At 38.5% G+C, this 18,694-nt stretch overlaps 1 protein-coding gene across 1 annotated transcript in view; it reads left to right on the top strand.

Moving 5' to 3' along the window:
• The first annotated feature begins 2,534 nt into the window (after window positions 1-2,534).
• ZNF804B (zinc finger protein 804B) overlaps window positions 2,535-18,694 on the top strand; it is a 497,359-nt gene continuing 481,199 nt past the window's right edge. Inside the window, exon 1 of the mRNA XM_060019907.1 lies at window positions 2,535-2,642. Coding sequence (XP_059875890.1) covers window positions 2,535-2,642 — 108 coding nt within the window. The remainder of the gene's footprint in view (window positions 2,643-18,694) is intronic.

Raw genomic sequence — 18,694 nt, 5'->3', positions numbered from 1 at the left:
ATGGGAAAACTCAAATCCACATAGGATAATAGTGAAATGAACAAGATCACCAGGATAGCTAACAGATCATTTAAATAACAAAATAATAATAGGATGGTATATTTGAATTGTGTGATTTACTTAAGTCAGTCCTTTTCAGAAAAGCATACCTAATTCTTTAAAATAATCAAGCATTATTAGGAATCATATTCACTTGTAGAAGGCAGAGTGTCCTTGGAACTGTTATTTACAGCATGTGACATCATTCATTTTTCTAGTCCATTCAAGGATGTTTACACTTAGGTCCTCAATGCTGTTTTGCTACTTACATTTATGAAGAGTGAGATAGTAATTATAGACTGAGCCACACTATCTCCTTTTAAAATTCCACTTTTCTGGGGCAAGGATTTCACCTGATTTTGAAATTCATTCTTTGCAAATACATTGTTTCCTTTGCATAGAATATATCTAAATGTCTGTATATGAGTAATATTACTTACTCTCAGCTTCATGAAACATTTTACAACTCTAAGCTGAATAAATACAGCATTGTTAAACACATCCAGCATCTTCATAGAAAGGAAAAGGTGGATGTGTTGTATCTATTGTTTCTGCTATTTTAATTTCAAAAGTTCTTACCAAGATAGTTACAAAGTAAACAATTCCTACAGAATTTACATGACACTATCTCAGTCTCAGTAATTTTCAATTCAAAATTTGCAAGAAATTGACACTTTCACCTTATATACTAAGACGCTTTCTGGTATGTAAACACTTTAAAAAAACACTTGAAAAGGACAATCTAAAACCTTTAAAATATTAAGGATATAAGCTATTGTAATAATGTAAACAGAGAGTCAAGCCTTTATTGGGTAGTTAAAAAGTTGTATTCATTGGACTATTTTTTGCTTAAGAGTTTTATGAGTTGCCTGAATAGGAGAATTCTAATTACGTGCTTTCATTTACTGGTTTCTATCATTTGTGAGAGGTCCTCAGTGTCAACCAGGATGCAAATGAGGATTGTGTTAGAAGAGAAAACTGGGGAGAGGACTGAAATTAATTCCAGTGCTAAAGCAAAAGAAGGGAGGTGACCTTTCATCTTCTCCCAGCACAGACCAGGTGAGGGGGTGAGAGAGGTTACACTCAACCCTGTAAGGTCAGCTGTGAGGGCTTCCTTCTTTCAGAGCACATTTCTGCACGTCTTTAATTCTCAGTGCAGCTCACTCCCTGGTGGCTTTATTTGCAGTAAATGACATAAAGTCCATTAAAAACAACACTTCTGAAGGGTGACTGTTGGGGGTTGTGAAGACACAAATGTCCTATATAGACCAAAACTATCTGCCTCTTTAAGGAAACAGAAAGACTTGTAAGCAAATGTTTATAACTCTGGAAATAGATGATAAAAGGATAGATAGATGATAAATAGGAAAAAAGATAGGCACAAGTATACATGTTTCATCTTATTCCTTACGCGAGTTTTCTATCTAAAACTTGCTTCCTCCTCCATCCACTACCCACTCTAGCGCGCCTCATCTGTCTGCCCTGTTTGGGGCTGTACAGCACACCTTTACAGCTCGCTGGGGAGCTGTTGCTTCCGCCTGCGGCGCTGTCAGCCGGAGTACGGAAGAAATGCTGAAGGCGAGCCGGGAGTGACGGTAAAGAGAAGGCTCTCCTCTTGCGCACCTCCTCCACCGCGCCCTCCCGTCATCCCGCCCGCCGCAGCACAGTGCAAAGTTGGCCCAGAGACCGGGTGGAGGGACCAGGGGGCCAGAGCGGCTGATGGCGGGATGCTGGGGCTTCGCGTCCCGCAGCCCGGAGAGCCTCCAGCCGCCGCAGCCGCCGCAGCAGCCGCAGCAGCTGCAGCAGCTGTCACCTCCACGCCGAGCCACGGGCGTGCCCCTCGCCTCCCGGGTGGCTCCGAGCCGTCGCGCTAACAGCTCCCACTCACAAGTCTCCGCGTCCCCAGTTCTCAGCTCTCACCCCAGCCTGCCCCGTCGCCTCCCCCGCCCCCCTCCCCGCCACTGCAGAGGGGGGCAGCGATCTGGCGCTCCGAGGACCCCCAGCCACTCTCCCGGCACAGGCTGCTGCTGCTGATTCGCGGCGCCGCAGGGCCGCGGACGGTCGGGCCAGACGCTGGGCGCCCGCGCCTGAGCATCCCCTGCGCGCGCACTGGGTGAGAAGGCGGGGGCGGGAGGGAAAGAGAGGAGGACTTGCTGATTCCCTAGCGGACCCAGGAAGTTGTCCTTAAAATTATATATATCGCCGTCCGCGGCTGAGCAGCCACCTGGCCAGAGCAGCATGTGGACTGGCTCGTCGGGTCACCTAAGTGCTCTGTGGCTGCCGCTGCCGCCGCTGTCAGAGCAGCTGCTGCCGGCAGCAGGAGCCCGGCGCTGGGCGAGGAGCAGGGACGCGCGGCTGCAGCGTCCCCTGCTTACTGCTGGCCGCTTCTTCTCCGGAGGTGGCAGTCACTGTTGCTGCTGAAAAACCAGCCCACATTTCCACGGCTGGTCGCCTGGTGAGGAGTTGAGACTCTACACCTCCCGCCCGGAACCCACATGGCTTGTTACCTGGTCATCAGTTCGAGACATCTCAGCAATGGGCACTACCGGGGCATTAAAGGAGTCTTCAGAGGGCCCCTCTGCAAGAACGGATCTCCCTCTCTGGTAACCTGCGCGCGCACACACACACACACACACACACACACGTTCAAAATCAATATAAACAGAAAGAGATATTGTCCTGGCACAATGAGGGGGTGATGGATAAGCTACCTTGCCCGTAGGTATATTGTGTCTGTTTAGACAGTTTATTGACAGACTGTTACACAGTGAGGGGTGTGTGTTTACATGTGTATTTTCAACACAGTCATTAGCATCTATAGTGCTAGGTATGCAAATATTTACTGAATGCATTTAAGTGCAGGCTTGTGAAGGTAGCTCCTGTGTGCTGTGTCAAGTTATGAATCTGCTGATTTGGTCAGTATAGAAAGTTTTAGTGGCACTTTATAACCATACTTCATGAAGTCATCAGTTGGGATTAGTTTAATAATGCTGCATTTACTTTATAAGAAAATAAACTCTAAACATTTTGCATCAGGGTCCGGGCAAAAGGAAAAGTGTTGGATCCCGATAGGATGAAATCTAATGCTTCACTATGTAGGTTCTTCAGGGAAAGCCAAAGAGTTCTTTGTGAAAATATGAATTAGACAGTTTTTTGTACTATATACAGATGTATTCATGTGCAAATTTGAGTGACTGCTATTTAACTTAGTAAACTATTCAATTTAGTTTACTATTTGATGTAAGTATTTTTTGTTAAATGATTTTGACCAGAATCTATGACTTCAGTATATTGTCAGTTCATCCCTTAGTACATACTATAAATCATTTTTTAAAGGATTCAAATGTGTTTCAAGAAAAAAAAGTCATGATTTATTTTTTAAAGTTTTGGATTTTTAGTAAGTGACTAAGGGTCTAAACTTAAAGAACGATTTTTCTAGTGTAAGGTGAAAACTAGTACTTTAAGTTTTGTATGATATAAAGAGGGAAAATTGAAGGTGTCTGATTTTTATTTATTCATTTTTCGGTTCTCTCCATCATGGTTTAATGTTTCACCGGCATGAATTATTCAAAACTGCAATATATTATAAAAACCTGTGATTAAGGGCTATATGTGATTTGCATGAAAAATCTGAAATCAGAAAGTGCAGGTACCCAGAGATATCACTAGGACTCCTAATTGTGAAAAACTATTGCCTCACATGCTTTCATGTACTGTACAAAGTAGGTCATTGCAAACCCCCTGCAACTATTTAGTATTGAATTAAAAGTGTAAGATGGAATATACTGTTTATATGGGCATTTACAATTAAATTCACAGGGTTAGAAGCGTCTTGAAGGGTTTTAGATGCATAAAGCCCACATTCAATCTTTCTGAGCAGCTGGTCTGAATCTTTCCTATTTTTAAAGATTCTCAGGATCAGAATTTCCGCAGTCTCAGCAAACCACCTTAATGTTTAACAACCCATGCTGTCAGAATCTTCCTTAGAGCAGTCTTAAATTCTTCAAATTTTTCTTTAAGCTCATTTCATCTCGAAACCCGAGAATGTTCCATCTTTCTCATAGATTATTTTTCCACCCTTTGATAAGCTCTGTGGCTGTCTTCCCAGACCCTCTCTGGTTGTGGAAATCTGAATTGGGTAGTGCATTACAGGGTATGTGCCTTAATCATTCACAGTGTAAAGGGAGAATTACTTCATAGTTCTTACATTGTTTGGTTTCATTTAAGTTAGTTAGAACGTGGTGTTAATCTTCCAAAATCTATAGGGTTTGCAGAGGAAATTTCTGTCACAAGGTCAAAAGGTGTCCTGCCTCCCTCCCACCCCGCACCCCTGCCGCCCCATTATGCTCCTTCATCTCCCAGGGGCCTGAGTGACCCCATAGGGACTGGACATATGAATGTGGATGTAAGAAGACAGCCCATAACCCACATGGCCCTGCTGGCTGACCAGAGGCTCACACCCACAGGACGCTATTCTTATTCATTATTGGGCTGGTTTTCACTAAAATACTGATTCGTTTACTTTTACCTAGGTTCCACACTTTGATTCACTGGGCTGTTCTCTCCAATGTTTACACATTTGACTGTACTTAAATTACATTTGCATCATTTTAAAATATCTGAATTAGTCTGCGTAGGTATTTCCTAAACCTGATTTATTTTGTCTTCTTTTACATTTTGCTATGGAATTCGAATGACTTTTTCAAGGTTTGAAAAGTTTCTCACATGAGATGAGCAGTATGTGAAAATTGATGTTCATTCATTCTCTGTCACGGGCAGGTTGTTAAGTCAGAAATGCATTCACATTGCATAACATTTAGTCTTTCTCCTTAAATTGAAATAGGTCGCTATCTTCTGGACCATAGACCCTTGAGAATTTAAGTAATAGTTCCCTGGTCCAGATGAGTTTATATTTGCCTTCTTCATTAATGAGTTGCAAAGCATAAAACTGAAAGCTGGTTATACATCATTTTCTTTTAATATTCAGAAATACACCCCCCCCAAGTTACTTTCAGGTTAACATAAGTTTATTGATTTTTTTTAATCAGTACAAATATTAAACTCACAGATCCATAGTATACAGTCATTTATTTTTTATTAAACTATATATCTACTCTGACAGTAATTTTTTTCCAGACTTAGTTCCCAGAATGGCCTCAGATTGACCTCTATGTCAATGACTTAGTTATTTCCAGTCACTGAAACTCAGTTTATCTGGGATTATGGATTGGGGTATGACTCACTGATTTAACTCATTGTCACTAAATTCTACAATGATCTCAACTTTGGTTCTTACTTTTTCAATCTGAGTGTTCTGCCTATTTTAATCCATACTTTTCTGCTTTAGTAGAGCTGTTTAAAAGTAGCGCATAACACAGTTATTGAATAAGACTATTTTGTAACTTTCTTATAGAATGGAGAAAAACCACACTTCTTTTTTCCTATAATGAGTTTCTTCTTTGGTAGTTCTGATATAAATACACCTGGGTAATATGAATTTAACATGTCAGTGTCTTATAATTCTTCAGGTATATATTTAAAGCAATTGTATAATTTGTCATGTTCAAATCACGTCTGTAGAATCTGAACACGTGATATTAAACTAACAGTAAAAAAGGCAATGATTATATTTATATACACTTTTATTTCAAAGAATTTCATTTAGAAAACATTGAATCATTATATGGAACTCTTGTAGTAAATACTCAATGGGATACTTGAGAAATAAATAAAACATTGTTTTCCCAAACAGTTTTCACAGATCAGTGAACTGAAAATCCTAGAGTGAAATGCAGTTCCTATCTTCAAAGTGAAAACATGCAAATGTCTTATCTGTTACATCTCTCTTCTTTTTGGTGACTTGGTATGAAAAAAATAGCTTATTGCTTTTCATCCTAATTAGGATGTGAATAATTGATTTGAGTTAGTTTATGTTACTTTAAATCCAGGGATAGATTAAAGAAAAGTGACAGAGAGTATTGCATAGTGCTTATTGGTAAGTCTTCAATTTTAGAAAGTAAATTTATACCCTCCCACATTTTAGGATATTTATCCCCCACCATATTCCAAATCTATAATATGAATGAATGATGACTTTAAAAATCATACACACATGCGCGCGTATTTACACATAGATAGAGATGTAGATACACACATTGTTACCAGTGCTCAAGTATAGGAAGTTACCTATATATTACGTTATAATCTTTACTGTCAGATATGTTAAAGGTAAAACTTACAATCCAGGAACTTAAAAGTTCTTTTACCACCATGTTTGAATTCAAATAAACAAGTAATATCCTCTTGTAGTGTCAAAAATATATTTGAATAGATTCTTAGTTATCTTAAGTAATGTAAAATATCATCTCAAATTTAGAGACAAGTGTGGTTTGTTATAGTTTATTTAATCTGTGTGTGGTCAGTATTAAGACTATCATTCAGGATATGTAGTGATTAAATGTTAATGATAATCATTTTTTTATATTTTTTCTGTGGTACATGGTTAGCTTATTAGAGTGATACTTCTTAAGAAGTGCTTATTCCTGGGAACACTATAGATAGACACCAGGAATATCTGTTTCTGGGAATGTCTGTTGTCTTCCTCTGAAATATTTGATGTGAAGGAAATTCTTGGGATTTTCATCTCAGCAACAGATCAGGGTCCTTGGATGTTGTTGTTTACTTGTTATTTTGTTTTGTTTAGTGATCTTATTCTAAGTTATATATCTGACTAAATTGCCTAATTGAAGGAGGTGGCATACAAACAAACAAGCATTTTAAATGGACTAAAAGATTCTATAAAGTTCTCTTTTAAAAATTATCAGTGTATATGTATAACTGAAAGAAGTTCTAGAAAAGATTAATTACCTTGAGGATGTATCTATTCAGAGAATCCCTTATGAGGAAATGAGTGCAGTTACAACCTTGCTCTTTTTTCTAATGCCTATAATAATTGCATGTATTTCACTTATGCTTAATAAGTACATGTTAAACACATCCAAAAATGCTCTCAAATTGATGCACTTTTCATGTACCAAATATGATTATGAAGATATGCTCTCCCGTAGAGAAGGCACCTGCCTCCTCTTCTTTAATTCATGAATACATATACTGCCTTTTATGTTGAAACTTTCAGATGTTTTCAGTAAAGAAGACTCAGTTACAATTCTTAAAATGCATGTTTTCTTTATGTCAAGTATTGTATTAAGCAGTCTCCTGTCCTCTAGTTGCCTCTTCAACCCATTTCTTCTCTCCCCCAGCTAACTGATTTCGGAAACTTGTAGTTGGCATTATGCTTTCCAAAATAAGTCTCAACTTTCTAGGACTTAATTTATGTTTCTGTAACTTCAGAAGGTTTTCATGATAAGAAGAGTCCAGTAAGTATTTGAGTGCTATAATGTGTGACTTTATTAGCTCATACTACATTTATTTCACAATTAAAATTTGACGAGTCAGTCTCTTGATTTGTTTCTTTTAGACTTACAATTAAGATAAACTGTATTTTAGGTTTCTGCCCTATATTTTGGAAACAAAATAAAATGTATTTTCATCATGTGTAGGCTAAACGGGGATGGTATTTAGCATAGAACTTAATCATTTGTAGTTTTTTTTAAAAAATTAGCCTTAGTTGTAACTGTGAAATCTTTGTTATATAATGTATATGCACTAAGATACATACTTTCCATGTGTTAAATATTCATAGGGTTTGAGATGTCAGTAGGATTAAGGCTGTACTGGGAGCAAAGATCAAGAAGAGTAATATATATTTTGAATAACTTTATGAAGTGCATTTCAGTATGAATTTGGTTTGTCAAAATACACATTGGCAGAATAATTCTTTAGTACATATGTACATATTTTGTAGAAAATAATTTGAATCAAAATTGAAATAAAAATGCTACTTTGTTTGAAAATGTCTTTTGGTTTTAACAAATATAGTGTTCCAGGTAATTCCTATAAAATGACAGGTGGCAGCCTTTTGTAGACAGATTTTGTAAATCAGGCTTACTTAGTGGATAAGGTCTAGAGAGAGAAATTAAATATTTGATATGTTCTCATGCAGTGTAGAGTTATGATGATAATAGGAATATATAAATCACCGAGTTCCAGAGTCTCTCTTGCATTGGAAATACTTATTGGACGTGAAAAGAAACTGTGGAAAGATGAATTACTCCATAGTTAGACAGCATTCTCAGTTGTAACTAAGACATTGTTAGCTTATTGAAGACAAAAAATGCAAAGGAATATTATACAGTATTTAAAATGGAAAGGGATTTTAAAAATATTCACTAATGATCCTACTTTTCCCGAAATGGACCCCTGATAACATGCATTGAACTAAATGCTTCTTTCATTCAAATTTGATACCTAAAATTTAAATGTTAGCTTCTAAAAAACTGACAGTGTAATTTTCCTTCACATATGAAGAAAGCTATAGAGCTAACTATCTTTCCTTTCTTCTTTGGCTGTTGGGAAACCCAGAGACAAATGTGTGCTTCACACGTGATGGGGATTGACGTTGGCCTTCAAAACAGCATGATGTCCTCACCCCTACTCATCTCCTATTCCCGGTCTAGCTCTTATTTTAATTTTATTTTCCATGACTTTCATTCTTTTAAATTTATATTTATTGTTTTAACGTATAAAGTTTATTTTAGATGACTTAGGTCTGCTGTGAAAGCAAGCAGGCTATAAATAAATAATAAAATATAGACCCTCTAACTCTAGGGATGCTGCTCAGGATTTTAGACTGGACAGTCTTGAGCGTGATTCCCGGAGAAGATGCATTTTGTTCATTTGTAGCAAATATAATTAGGGCTGCCAATTTTTTGCTTTGAGAATTGGCAGATTCCTTTTGGCAAGTTTGCTTTCACTTTTGTGTGGGTGTAAGAGGCAGAACATAGTTTATTTTGAAACGCGTACTGCCAATTTATTTTGTTTTTCTAAACAGTCTTTTCCCTCCCCGTTATTCTTCTTGCCATTGATCCTTATTCCTTTCATTAGCATGGTCACTGTTTTTTTTCCAGCATCTTTTTTGGTTCCTGTATAAATGATGGCATATACTTCGAACTCCAGAGGCACAGGCCCCTGCAAATGGTGAGAGACACCCCGTTCTGTCTGCTGCCCCACCCAAGCCTGCAGGTTCCTTCTCTGTCCACCATCCACACGTAACATTCATCTCTAGCTCAGAATTTAGAGCTTCCCCCATATCTCCATTCAGAACCCACCTCCTACCAGTGTTCTTCCCCTGCCCTCTTTCTCACAGCTATTACACAGCACTTCATTTGTCTCGTGTTACCTCCCAGCAACAGAAAAATACCGTCAATTTCCCCCCACATGTGTCCTTTTCAGATCTCCATTTTGCTATGAATAATTATATTCCCTAACATGTTCCTTGGCAAGCAAAGGTGATATGCATTTCCTCTTTGTGAATGATATAAATACCAGATTCTAAAGAGAAGATAACTATTGAACGCCTTATTGAATGACGGAGGGGATGGAGGAGGCTCACTGAAATCTGACCCTCCCTGTTGATTTGCTTCATCTAAATGTGAAGTCAAGAGACAAAGAGGTGTCCATACTACGTATTTTCTTAGTATCTGAACATGTTCATAGTCCTTGGGTGATATCTAAGAGTCTTCATGATCTAGCCCCCACCTACCTCTTCAGCTTTAACTCTTTTCTCCCACCTGATCCTATGGTCCAGCCATACTGAGCTACTCAAAGCTCTTGACTGTGATGGGTGTTTATAGACCTTTATGTCATTGCCTATGCTGTTCTGTCTGCTACAAATCCTCTTTTTGCCATCATTTTTTGGGACATATCTTATATATTCTTTCAGACTTAATTGAAGAGTTGGGTCCTCATGTGAGTCTACACGAAGTTCCCTTGTCTCGTGGGTCAGGTGCTTCTTTTTCAGGCTCTAGTCACATCCATTGCTTGCCTTGATAATCACTGAATTGTGTTTGTTTATTGGTCTCCATTTCGCCATGAGATGTGAGATCCTTGGGGTTGTGTTTGCCATTGTCCTTATATCCCCAGAGCTAAGCACAGCTTCTGGTTTATTATTGATTTCAATAGAAAACAAAAGGATTTCAATAGAAATTTAACTGGTATAAATATGTTCCCTTTGTTCCTGCTGGTAGCTCCAAGAAGAAAACTTTTCCTTAGAGAATTTTTTTCCCAAGTAGTTAGTCAGAATCTTTTAGAATGCAAACTGTTCTACTGGATTAAGTGGCCACTGTTTTCATGGTGATCCTTCTTACTTTCAATTCTACCAAGATCCTGTGGTCAGTTGCCTCAAGTATAATTTAATACTTCCTATTATTCCCAATTGCAGAGTGCTTTATTCCGTGTAACCGTTTCTGAACATCTTTTGTTAAAGGCCACAAGAGGCTGAAGATTGGCTATATATAAATGGATGAAATTCATACCTGAGTTAGTCAAGCCATATTTTTCATTGGCACATATTTAGTAGCTTATGTGAAACAAATTACAAGTTAGGAACTTGACCATTCCCTTCCTATGTAGGAGTGTGTCGTAAGGAGGAAAAATAGTGGTTCACACACCATTTCTCCTTTTCTCACTCTCATTTTTCTTTCTTTTGAAAAAGAGACAATAATTTCCTGATCACTGGCCACTGTATCCCTTGAGAAAGCACCATCCTGGAGCAGCTACAGGGTGGTTATTGCATAATTGCCAACCCTCTCCAACTTATCAGTCACACACTTTCCAGCAAGGTTTTGCTAGTACTTTTTTTGTCTTAGATTAGTCAGGATATGGTCACTGTTCACAAAAGAAGCTTGAACTTCTTCTGAACAATGAACTTTAGCTAAAATATCCAGCCATCTCCAGTGGACATACAGAAAGATAGTAATAGTCTCCAGAGTGGAGAGAATCAGGTCTTTTGTATGGTCAGTTTCTTTTGCTACAGTTGTTAACAAATATTTGACTTCTTTGTCTTATTTAGTGGATATAAACATTGAAAGGACTCTTAGCAATCTGGTTTAGCCTCCCCCTGTATATATTTTAATATAGCACTATGATAGCAGAATAATGACTTCCCAAAAATGTCCACATTATAATCCTCAACACCCTTGACTCTGTTAACTTACATAGCAAAAGGGACTGTACAGATGTGACTAAATTAAGACGTTGAGAAGGTTTTCCTGGATTATGCAGGTGAGCTCAGTGGAATCACAAGGACCTTTATAAGAGGGAGGCAGGAGTGTCAGAGCCAGAGAGAGAGAGTTTTGAGATGCTGTGCTGCTGGCTTTTGAAGATAAAGGAAGGGGCCACAAGCCAAGGAATGCTTACGACCTCTTGAAGCTAGAAAAGGCAAGTAAATCGATTTTCCCATAGAGCCTCCAGAAAAATCACAGCCGTGCTAACACCTTGATTTTAGCTTAGTAAGACTTCTGACTTAATGGACTATAAGATAATAAATTTGTTGTCTTTTAAGCCAGAAAGTTTGTGGTAATTTGTCAGAGAAGCCATAGGAAACGAACATAACTACTCTTAACATGGGTGAACATTTCCAGTGGTAGGGGACCTCTCTGCTCACCAACGTGATTGATCCTCTAGTGAGACTAGTATAATTAATGCTATGTCTCCTCTGCCCTCCCCAAATGTCTCTGCCTCCTTCCATTCACTCACTGGTCCTCAGCATGCCCTTTGGAAGCAAAAGGATAGATCTACAACCTCTTCAGTGTTAACATCCTTTCAACTATTCAGAGAGAGTTAGTGATTTTTCATTAAAGGACTGAAAAATTTGTGAGAACTAACTAACCTTCTTCCATGTACATCACTTGCTTTATTTTCTTATATATTAATTGAACTTTGTACAACTCAAAATGCTTGATTACACTTTTTAATGTGATAGATGTTTTGAAGTACAATATACTGATGTTTCTTATATTCTTGAAACGTGGTAAACTCAATAAAATATTTTCATATATTTAGACAAATATCATTCACACTTTCAAATCATGTCTACTTTTTCCAGATAGTTCCCTTTTACACTGTATACATCATTTATACAGAAGATAAACTTAAGAACACAAAACCAGATCATTTTAAAGGCACATTTTAATGCTATCTTTCTTAGTTTGTTTAGTCTTTGATTTAGATATCTGAACATTTCCTAGGGGGCAAAAAAAGCTAGTTATAAATAAAAAGTGATGGGATGAGTTGAAATTATAATTTCATGAAATCTTCACCATTTTCTATTCTAGACATAGTGGTATCTAAATGGAAAATTATTTTTTAACTTTTGTACTGAAGTATAATATAATATATAAATTGTCACAAATCATAAGTGTACAGCTTTTTAATGCCTCAGATGTAGTATAGAATATTACAACTTCCTGGTAGCCCCAGGCGTGCCCCTTACCAAGCACCACCCAACCCAAAGGCAACTATTGTCCTAACGCCAGATTATAAACTGCCTTTTTTTTTTAAAATGATATTAAAAAAGGATGTAGTAAAAAACATATGTACTTGCAGCTCAACTGACAGCAAGGCCCTCTTTTTGGGTGGGGATAGGTAACTAGACAATGTTTCATCTGCTTACTGTCCTACTTCACTTTGACTGACCACAGCTAACTTAACTAGTTGAAACAAATGAACAAAAGAAGATAATTACATTTATGTCCCTTTTACTTTCCTGTTCATGATGATGATATACTTTTTCTTTATGATCTAGTGTTCTTGAACCAGGCTTCTTATTACTTGACTTCAACAAATCCATAGTCAGCTAAAATTGGATCATTTTTGTTTTTCACAGCATGTAATACAATCGGAATTTCTTGTAATTATTTCCCCTGTTGTAAAATCACCATTTCTTTTGTAACTTTAAATAAGAATGCTTTATAAATATATAATTATCTCCCAAAAAAAGAATACTGATTTGGTAAGTATGAATGGATTTATGCTAATACAGCACAGGGATTATATCCAAGGTGACATTTGTGAAGTATTTCATTATCTTTCCCTTAATTGTACATGTTGAAATGCAAAGATCTGACCATCATGTAGATTTCGATATCTCTTGAGAGTTGTTAGGAATGGCTCTGTTGAGTTTTCGTTATTCGAGGGGAGATGTGAATTATGTATTTAGTGGAAAAATAGTAAATGATTAAAAGAAAGAAACCTCTAGCTTGGAACTCTCATAAAAAATGAAAGTTATGTGCAAATGATGTGTAAACTTTATTGCAAAAGTTGTTAAAATTTCACACGCACGCACAAAGGTAAAATACAAGTTTGTGTTACTATGGAAACAGGATTATTGCCAAGGAGATTATAGATAAAACCCAAACAATGCTTATATTAATCAATCCTAAATTAAATGAATTTAAATATGTTTAAAGAACTGATCGTGTATTTTCAATCAAATGTAATGCTCGTCTTCCAATATCCATATGCTACATGGTATGAGTTCAAGAGTTCTGCATTATGTTGCTGGAAGAAGTTTTAGTGACGATCGCTGATGATGCTTTCTTATGATTATAGAAGGAAGATTTGTGAAATTACATTATAAAGGAAAAGTAATAAACTGCAGTACATTTTCCTTTATGTGTTCCTTCCAACAGTGTCACTTTGCTGTAAATTTTTAAAAAAAATCACACTCAGTTCCGTCCTTTGTGATCATCAGAATAGACTCCACCCCTGAAAGTGATAGAGAAAATCAGTTTTCCACAAGGAACAGAATAGGTGAGAACACATAACTGGAGAAAAATTATAATTGGCATAAACATATTCATAGGGAGTGGTCTTACGTGGACTTATATAGTATATAAGCATCACTTAATCTGCAGATCCTAGAATTAGATCCAGTAGACAGTAACTGGAATACAACTTCTGATCTACTTGTGTGACAAAAATTTGGGAACATAAAGTTTTAAATTCTTCATTAAGTCATGAATATAAGACTAGTTCTAAGGTTCAGTTTCTGACTGTGATGAGCACTGGGTGTGATGAAGTATGGAAGGACCTTCAACCTCACGGTTTCTTACCCGTCTGTTTGGAAACAAGTCACTAATGTTTGACCAGTGGTTTTCATGTTGCTGTAGTTGTTGTTTTATTTTTCCATGTATTCTTTGTTCAAAGGAGATCTTAGGAGCTAGGTAAAAGGCTCCTAAAGGTGGGGGAGAGAAGCTCTTGGATAGTGAAAGCCTCCTCCTTTTCCTCTGTATCTGGGCAAGAATGCTGGGCAGGGAAGACACATCTGGGCATAAGCCCTGTAGCTTTTTGATTTGAATACCACTTAGATGGACCATGAAGGGTAAGTATCCGCTGTTTCCAAAACATAATTAAAATGCATATATCTTATGCAGAGTAACTCAATTAACTATTTGACACATTGCCAGTTAATTCCATCACTAGACATTGATTAGATATTACTTTCACTCTAAGTTTGCAGTTTTTAAGGTGACTTTGGGATTTCAGAACACCTTCGTGAATAAGCTCGAGGAAGCTCAAGTTTTTTCCTGAGCTGAGTCCCTGAGGAGACTTTAGAGTTGATGGGAAATAGCCAATGTGTGGGACAGAAATCTAGATAGAGGAGCCTGGTCTGGGAGAAGCCTAAGATTTCTAGAATTGAAAACAGAAGAACATTTCAATTGAGGAGTCAAAGTCATTCATTCACTTATTCATCCAATCATATTTAACAAGTATTGTAAGGGTCTGCTATTTGCCCAACGCTTATTGGCCATGTAGCAAAACTGAAAGATAAATCACACTATGGGAAAAGAAGATATATTTTTCATGCACCAAATACTCCTGGGAAGTAGTTCTACCTACCAGCTTTGGTAAGTGACCAAACTCCTTTGGATAAAGCAGAAGAAAGAAGGTGGGGGGGAGCATCTGAAATGGATGAGCAGAGAATGTGGTTCAGTTGGCCCATGGCACTGAGCACTTAGGTCAGAGTTTAAAAGTAATTTTGACCTAGACAATTCTAAACTTTTATCTCTAGGCTTTATCATTTTGTCCTTTTGTTTTGTTTTCCTTTGGATCTTAGTAAAATTTTCTTTTTTTTAAACTTCAGCTGACCAAGGAAATGACAGCAATTGAAGTCAGGGTTCCTGTGATCCTGCTGACATTATTGTGGGATGTAGCCTACAAGGCCAGCACTGAAAGTCTAATCAGCTGAGGGATGAAGGGATGTGGTAGACATAGTCCCTAGAAGAGAGAAAGCATCAGAGCACTAGACAGGGCTTCATGTGGTGGTGTGAGGGCCTGAGTGCCTCCCTTTCCCTTGAGGTTCTGTATGTGGGGGAGGCATGGTTGGCCACCCCCATAGAGAAGGTCCTGTCTCTATTCTTTGGAGAATCTTCTGTTCTTAGTGGCCGATGCCAGACGTTTCAATTTAGATGCTGCTAACTGCAAATATACATAAGAAACATCTCTTCATCCTGCTACTGATTTAGTCTTTGATGTGAATAAAGAACCTGGAAAAGATTCTTCTCATAACCTAATACCTCAGGTGTTAGGTCCCTAAAAGAAAAAGAAGGAGACCACCGAGGAAATGAAAGCATAGGAAGGGAGCAGTGAAGATGAGTCTTACTTCAAAGTTCAGCTTTGGAAGGGCTTTAGGGGCTCCTAGAGAGTGGAGATCACCAAGAGGAAGGCCCCAAGAGAACGAGGAGGACCTAAAGGGCCCTGGTTGGAAGAGGTCTATGCTATCCTGCTTGGAAGATATACACACCTGTCACCCCGGGTTCCCAGTGGAAAATTCTCAGGGCAGTTATAGCTCTGCCTTGAAGCTGATGGAGTTCAGATCCTAAGTTTTCACAAATGATTTGGGGCCCTTACTACATGTTGGGCACTGTCCAAGGTGCTGATGATAGTGAGGTAAACACAATCGACATGGTTGGTATCTCTCCCAGTGGAGACTACAGACAGAGAATGAAGATAAGCAGTAAACAGATGTTTATTTCACAATACCCCTAGTTATAAATATACAAGTTCTTCTGAAGAAAAAGTAACTGATTCTAAAGAGGGATAACCCTCCTAGTGCTAGGACCATGGAAGAATTCCCAGAGTAAATGATGGCTAATTTGAGACATGAAGAATGAATAGGAATTATCCTGACACAGAGCCTTGAGGCAGGACCCAGAGAAAGACTCCCAGGCCTGGGATTTGCATGTGGGCTGAGGGACTGAGGGGGTACAAGACAAGGCAGGACTGGCAGGTAAGGGTCAACCACGTATGCTCCTGTAGGCTATGTAACAACGAAATAAGGAAACCATCTCAGGTAGAAATATGGCTTTTAATCTTAGTACAGAAGTAAACAGTCTGTAGTCCTGGCATGAGTACTTCTAATTACTTCCTGTGGGTTGTGTGAGATAGGAGGAAACCATGGCTTTTTCTGCTATTGTTACAAACAAAAATCAGAAATGATTTATAAACAAGAAAATAAGAGTACTGGAGTTGAATCATCATTAATCTTAGTTTCCTGTGTAAGTCCATTAAAACTAGGCTGTATTGGGCTTCCCTGGTGGCGCAGTGGTTAAGAGTCCGCCTGCCGATGCAGGGGACACGGGTTTGTGCCCCGGTCCGGGAAGATCCCACATGCCGCAGAGCGGCTGGGCCCGTGAGCCATGGCTGCTGAGCCTGCGCGTCCGGAGCCTGTGCTCCACAACGGGAGAGGCCACAACAGTGAGAGGCCCGCGTACCGCAAAATAAACAAACAAACAAACAAAAACCCTAGGCTGTATAAAGAGAGAAGAATTGAGAATTAACTTTATAGATCTGCACACAAGAATGATATTATGATTTAAGTTTCACTCAAAATACTCCTCTTTGATGTTTTAGGGTAACCGGGGGTGGTCTGGCCGAATGAGGGTTTTCTTGCTTTAAGGGTAGATAACATTTGTATCCAGAAAGCAAAAGAAAATGGAGGGTTTTTAGAATGTTTTGAATCAATTATAAAAACTCATTTTGTCTTTGTTAGGAAAATTTTCTCAGAAGGTATTAGACACCATTAATATAATAACATTGAAGACCCAAGGTAATAGTAACTTCTTTAGATGAGGTACCTCTCTGGATCTCTGAAATGCCACTAAAAATGTATCCCTTCTAGTGTTGTATGGTGACAAAGGTTGCATGTTTTTATATCAAAAATTTAAAATAAAAAAACCATGATGTGAGGAGGGCTTTACGGTGCCGTCTATCTACATACTTTCCCTTGTTTTATGCATTTACTCCTCCACCCCTACACTTTTAAGGTGAGAGCATGGATATTTTCCCTTCATATATTAAGTATAGAGAAGTGGTTAAGCATATAGATTTGAGTTGGACTGAACTGGTTTGACCTCTGACTCCAGCTCTAACTAGTTGTATGACTACTTCAGTACTAAGAGCTACAGCTTGTTCATTGGTGATGCTACTCGCCTTACGGGGCCATTGGAAGATGTGCGTGAGCAAATGGATGCTAAGTGCTTAGCAGATTTTCTGGTGCATAGTAAGCATGAAATGAAGACAGTCGATGGTTCCTCCTGGAGCACGTGGATTGTTCTGTTACTCCTGCAGCACGTGGATTGTTCTGTTAAGAACAGGTTTCCTTGACCCCTTAAAGTGTTCTAAGCACCTACTGCAAACTTAGCACTTGTATCAAATTGTTGAAACTGTTGCTGCTTTGGATGGTACTTTAAGATGGCTCTTTACCGTAGTTGTGTTTTCTTGGAAGACAAGTATAGGCGTGGGGGCCGGTTAGCTTTCTGTTTAACGCAACACTTGCAAAAAGAAACCCCGGGTTTTCACAACTTTCACAATGAAAATGCTCACTGTGCCCTACTTTCCTGATACACCTTTAATTCAAGACAAGGATACATTTGAAGTGGCTTTTCCATTTGTCCTGTTTTTGTCAAAGCGAATTGAGTTAAGCAGATAAATTGTTTTTATGATCTTGCTGCCATGTGGAAGGAATTTTTCTCTTCCTTTCCATACAGATAGATATTTAATCTAAAACTACTAACTTTGTGATGATAAGTATTCACCCTCTTACCGTGTTTAAATATCTTTATTTCACTGCCTTTGAAAATTCTAGGGAACCAATCATGTATTTTTCTCTCCCCAATAACAACCTGCTTTAATAGTAAAATATTTGAAGTGAGGACATACTAGGTAACTGAGGATTGTATATGTTACACCTATGTTCACATTATGAGCAAATATTAAGGTCCATGTGTAGGTATAAACTTTTGTGCACATACATTCTGCTCGGAAAATATTCAGTCATTTTGTTTCATTTGCCACTTTATGATGCAAAAAAGCATTTGTATCTGTCTAGTCAGGATAACAGAACCATTCTCAGCTTTTCAAACAGAGGGAAGCAATGCAAGGAATTGTTTACAAATGTGTTGAAAAGGCTGAGGGAGAGAAAAGGGGAAGATGCTATTACCCAGAGGTTAGTAACTGCAGGAAATCACTGCGGCCTCTAGGGTTGGAGGAGCAAAGGAGAAAGTGGTACCTAAACCCTACAAGCCTTACTCTGGTGGTGATGCTGCTTCTGCCACCACCTCACCACTGCTCTGCAGTCATCCAACAGCTTGCAGTCCCACTGGGGCTGGTGGATTTGCTGCCTGAGTGGCTGGTGCCTACAACTGGATGCTGCTGGCACCACTGTGCTGCTGCTGCAGAGGCCAGCAGTTGTCTG

The sequence above is a fragment of the Delphinus delphis genome, chromosome 9 (genome assembly GCF_949987515.2).
Source record: "Delphinus delphis chromosome 9, mDelDel1.2, whole genome shotgun sequence".
NCBI classification, from domain to species: domain Eukaryota; kingdom Metazoa; phylum Chordata; class Mammalia; order Artiodactyla; family Delphinidae; genus Delphinus; species Delphinus delphis.
The sequence above is the reverse complement of the archived record's forward strand: the minus strand, read 5'-3'. Positions and strand labels throughout refer to the sequence as shown.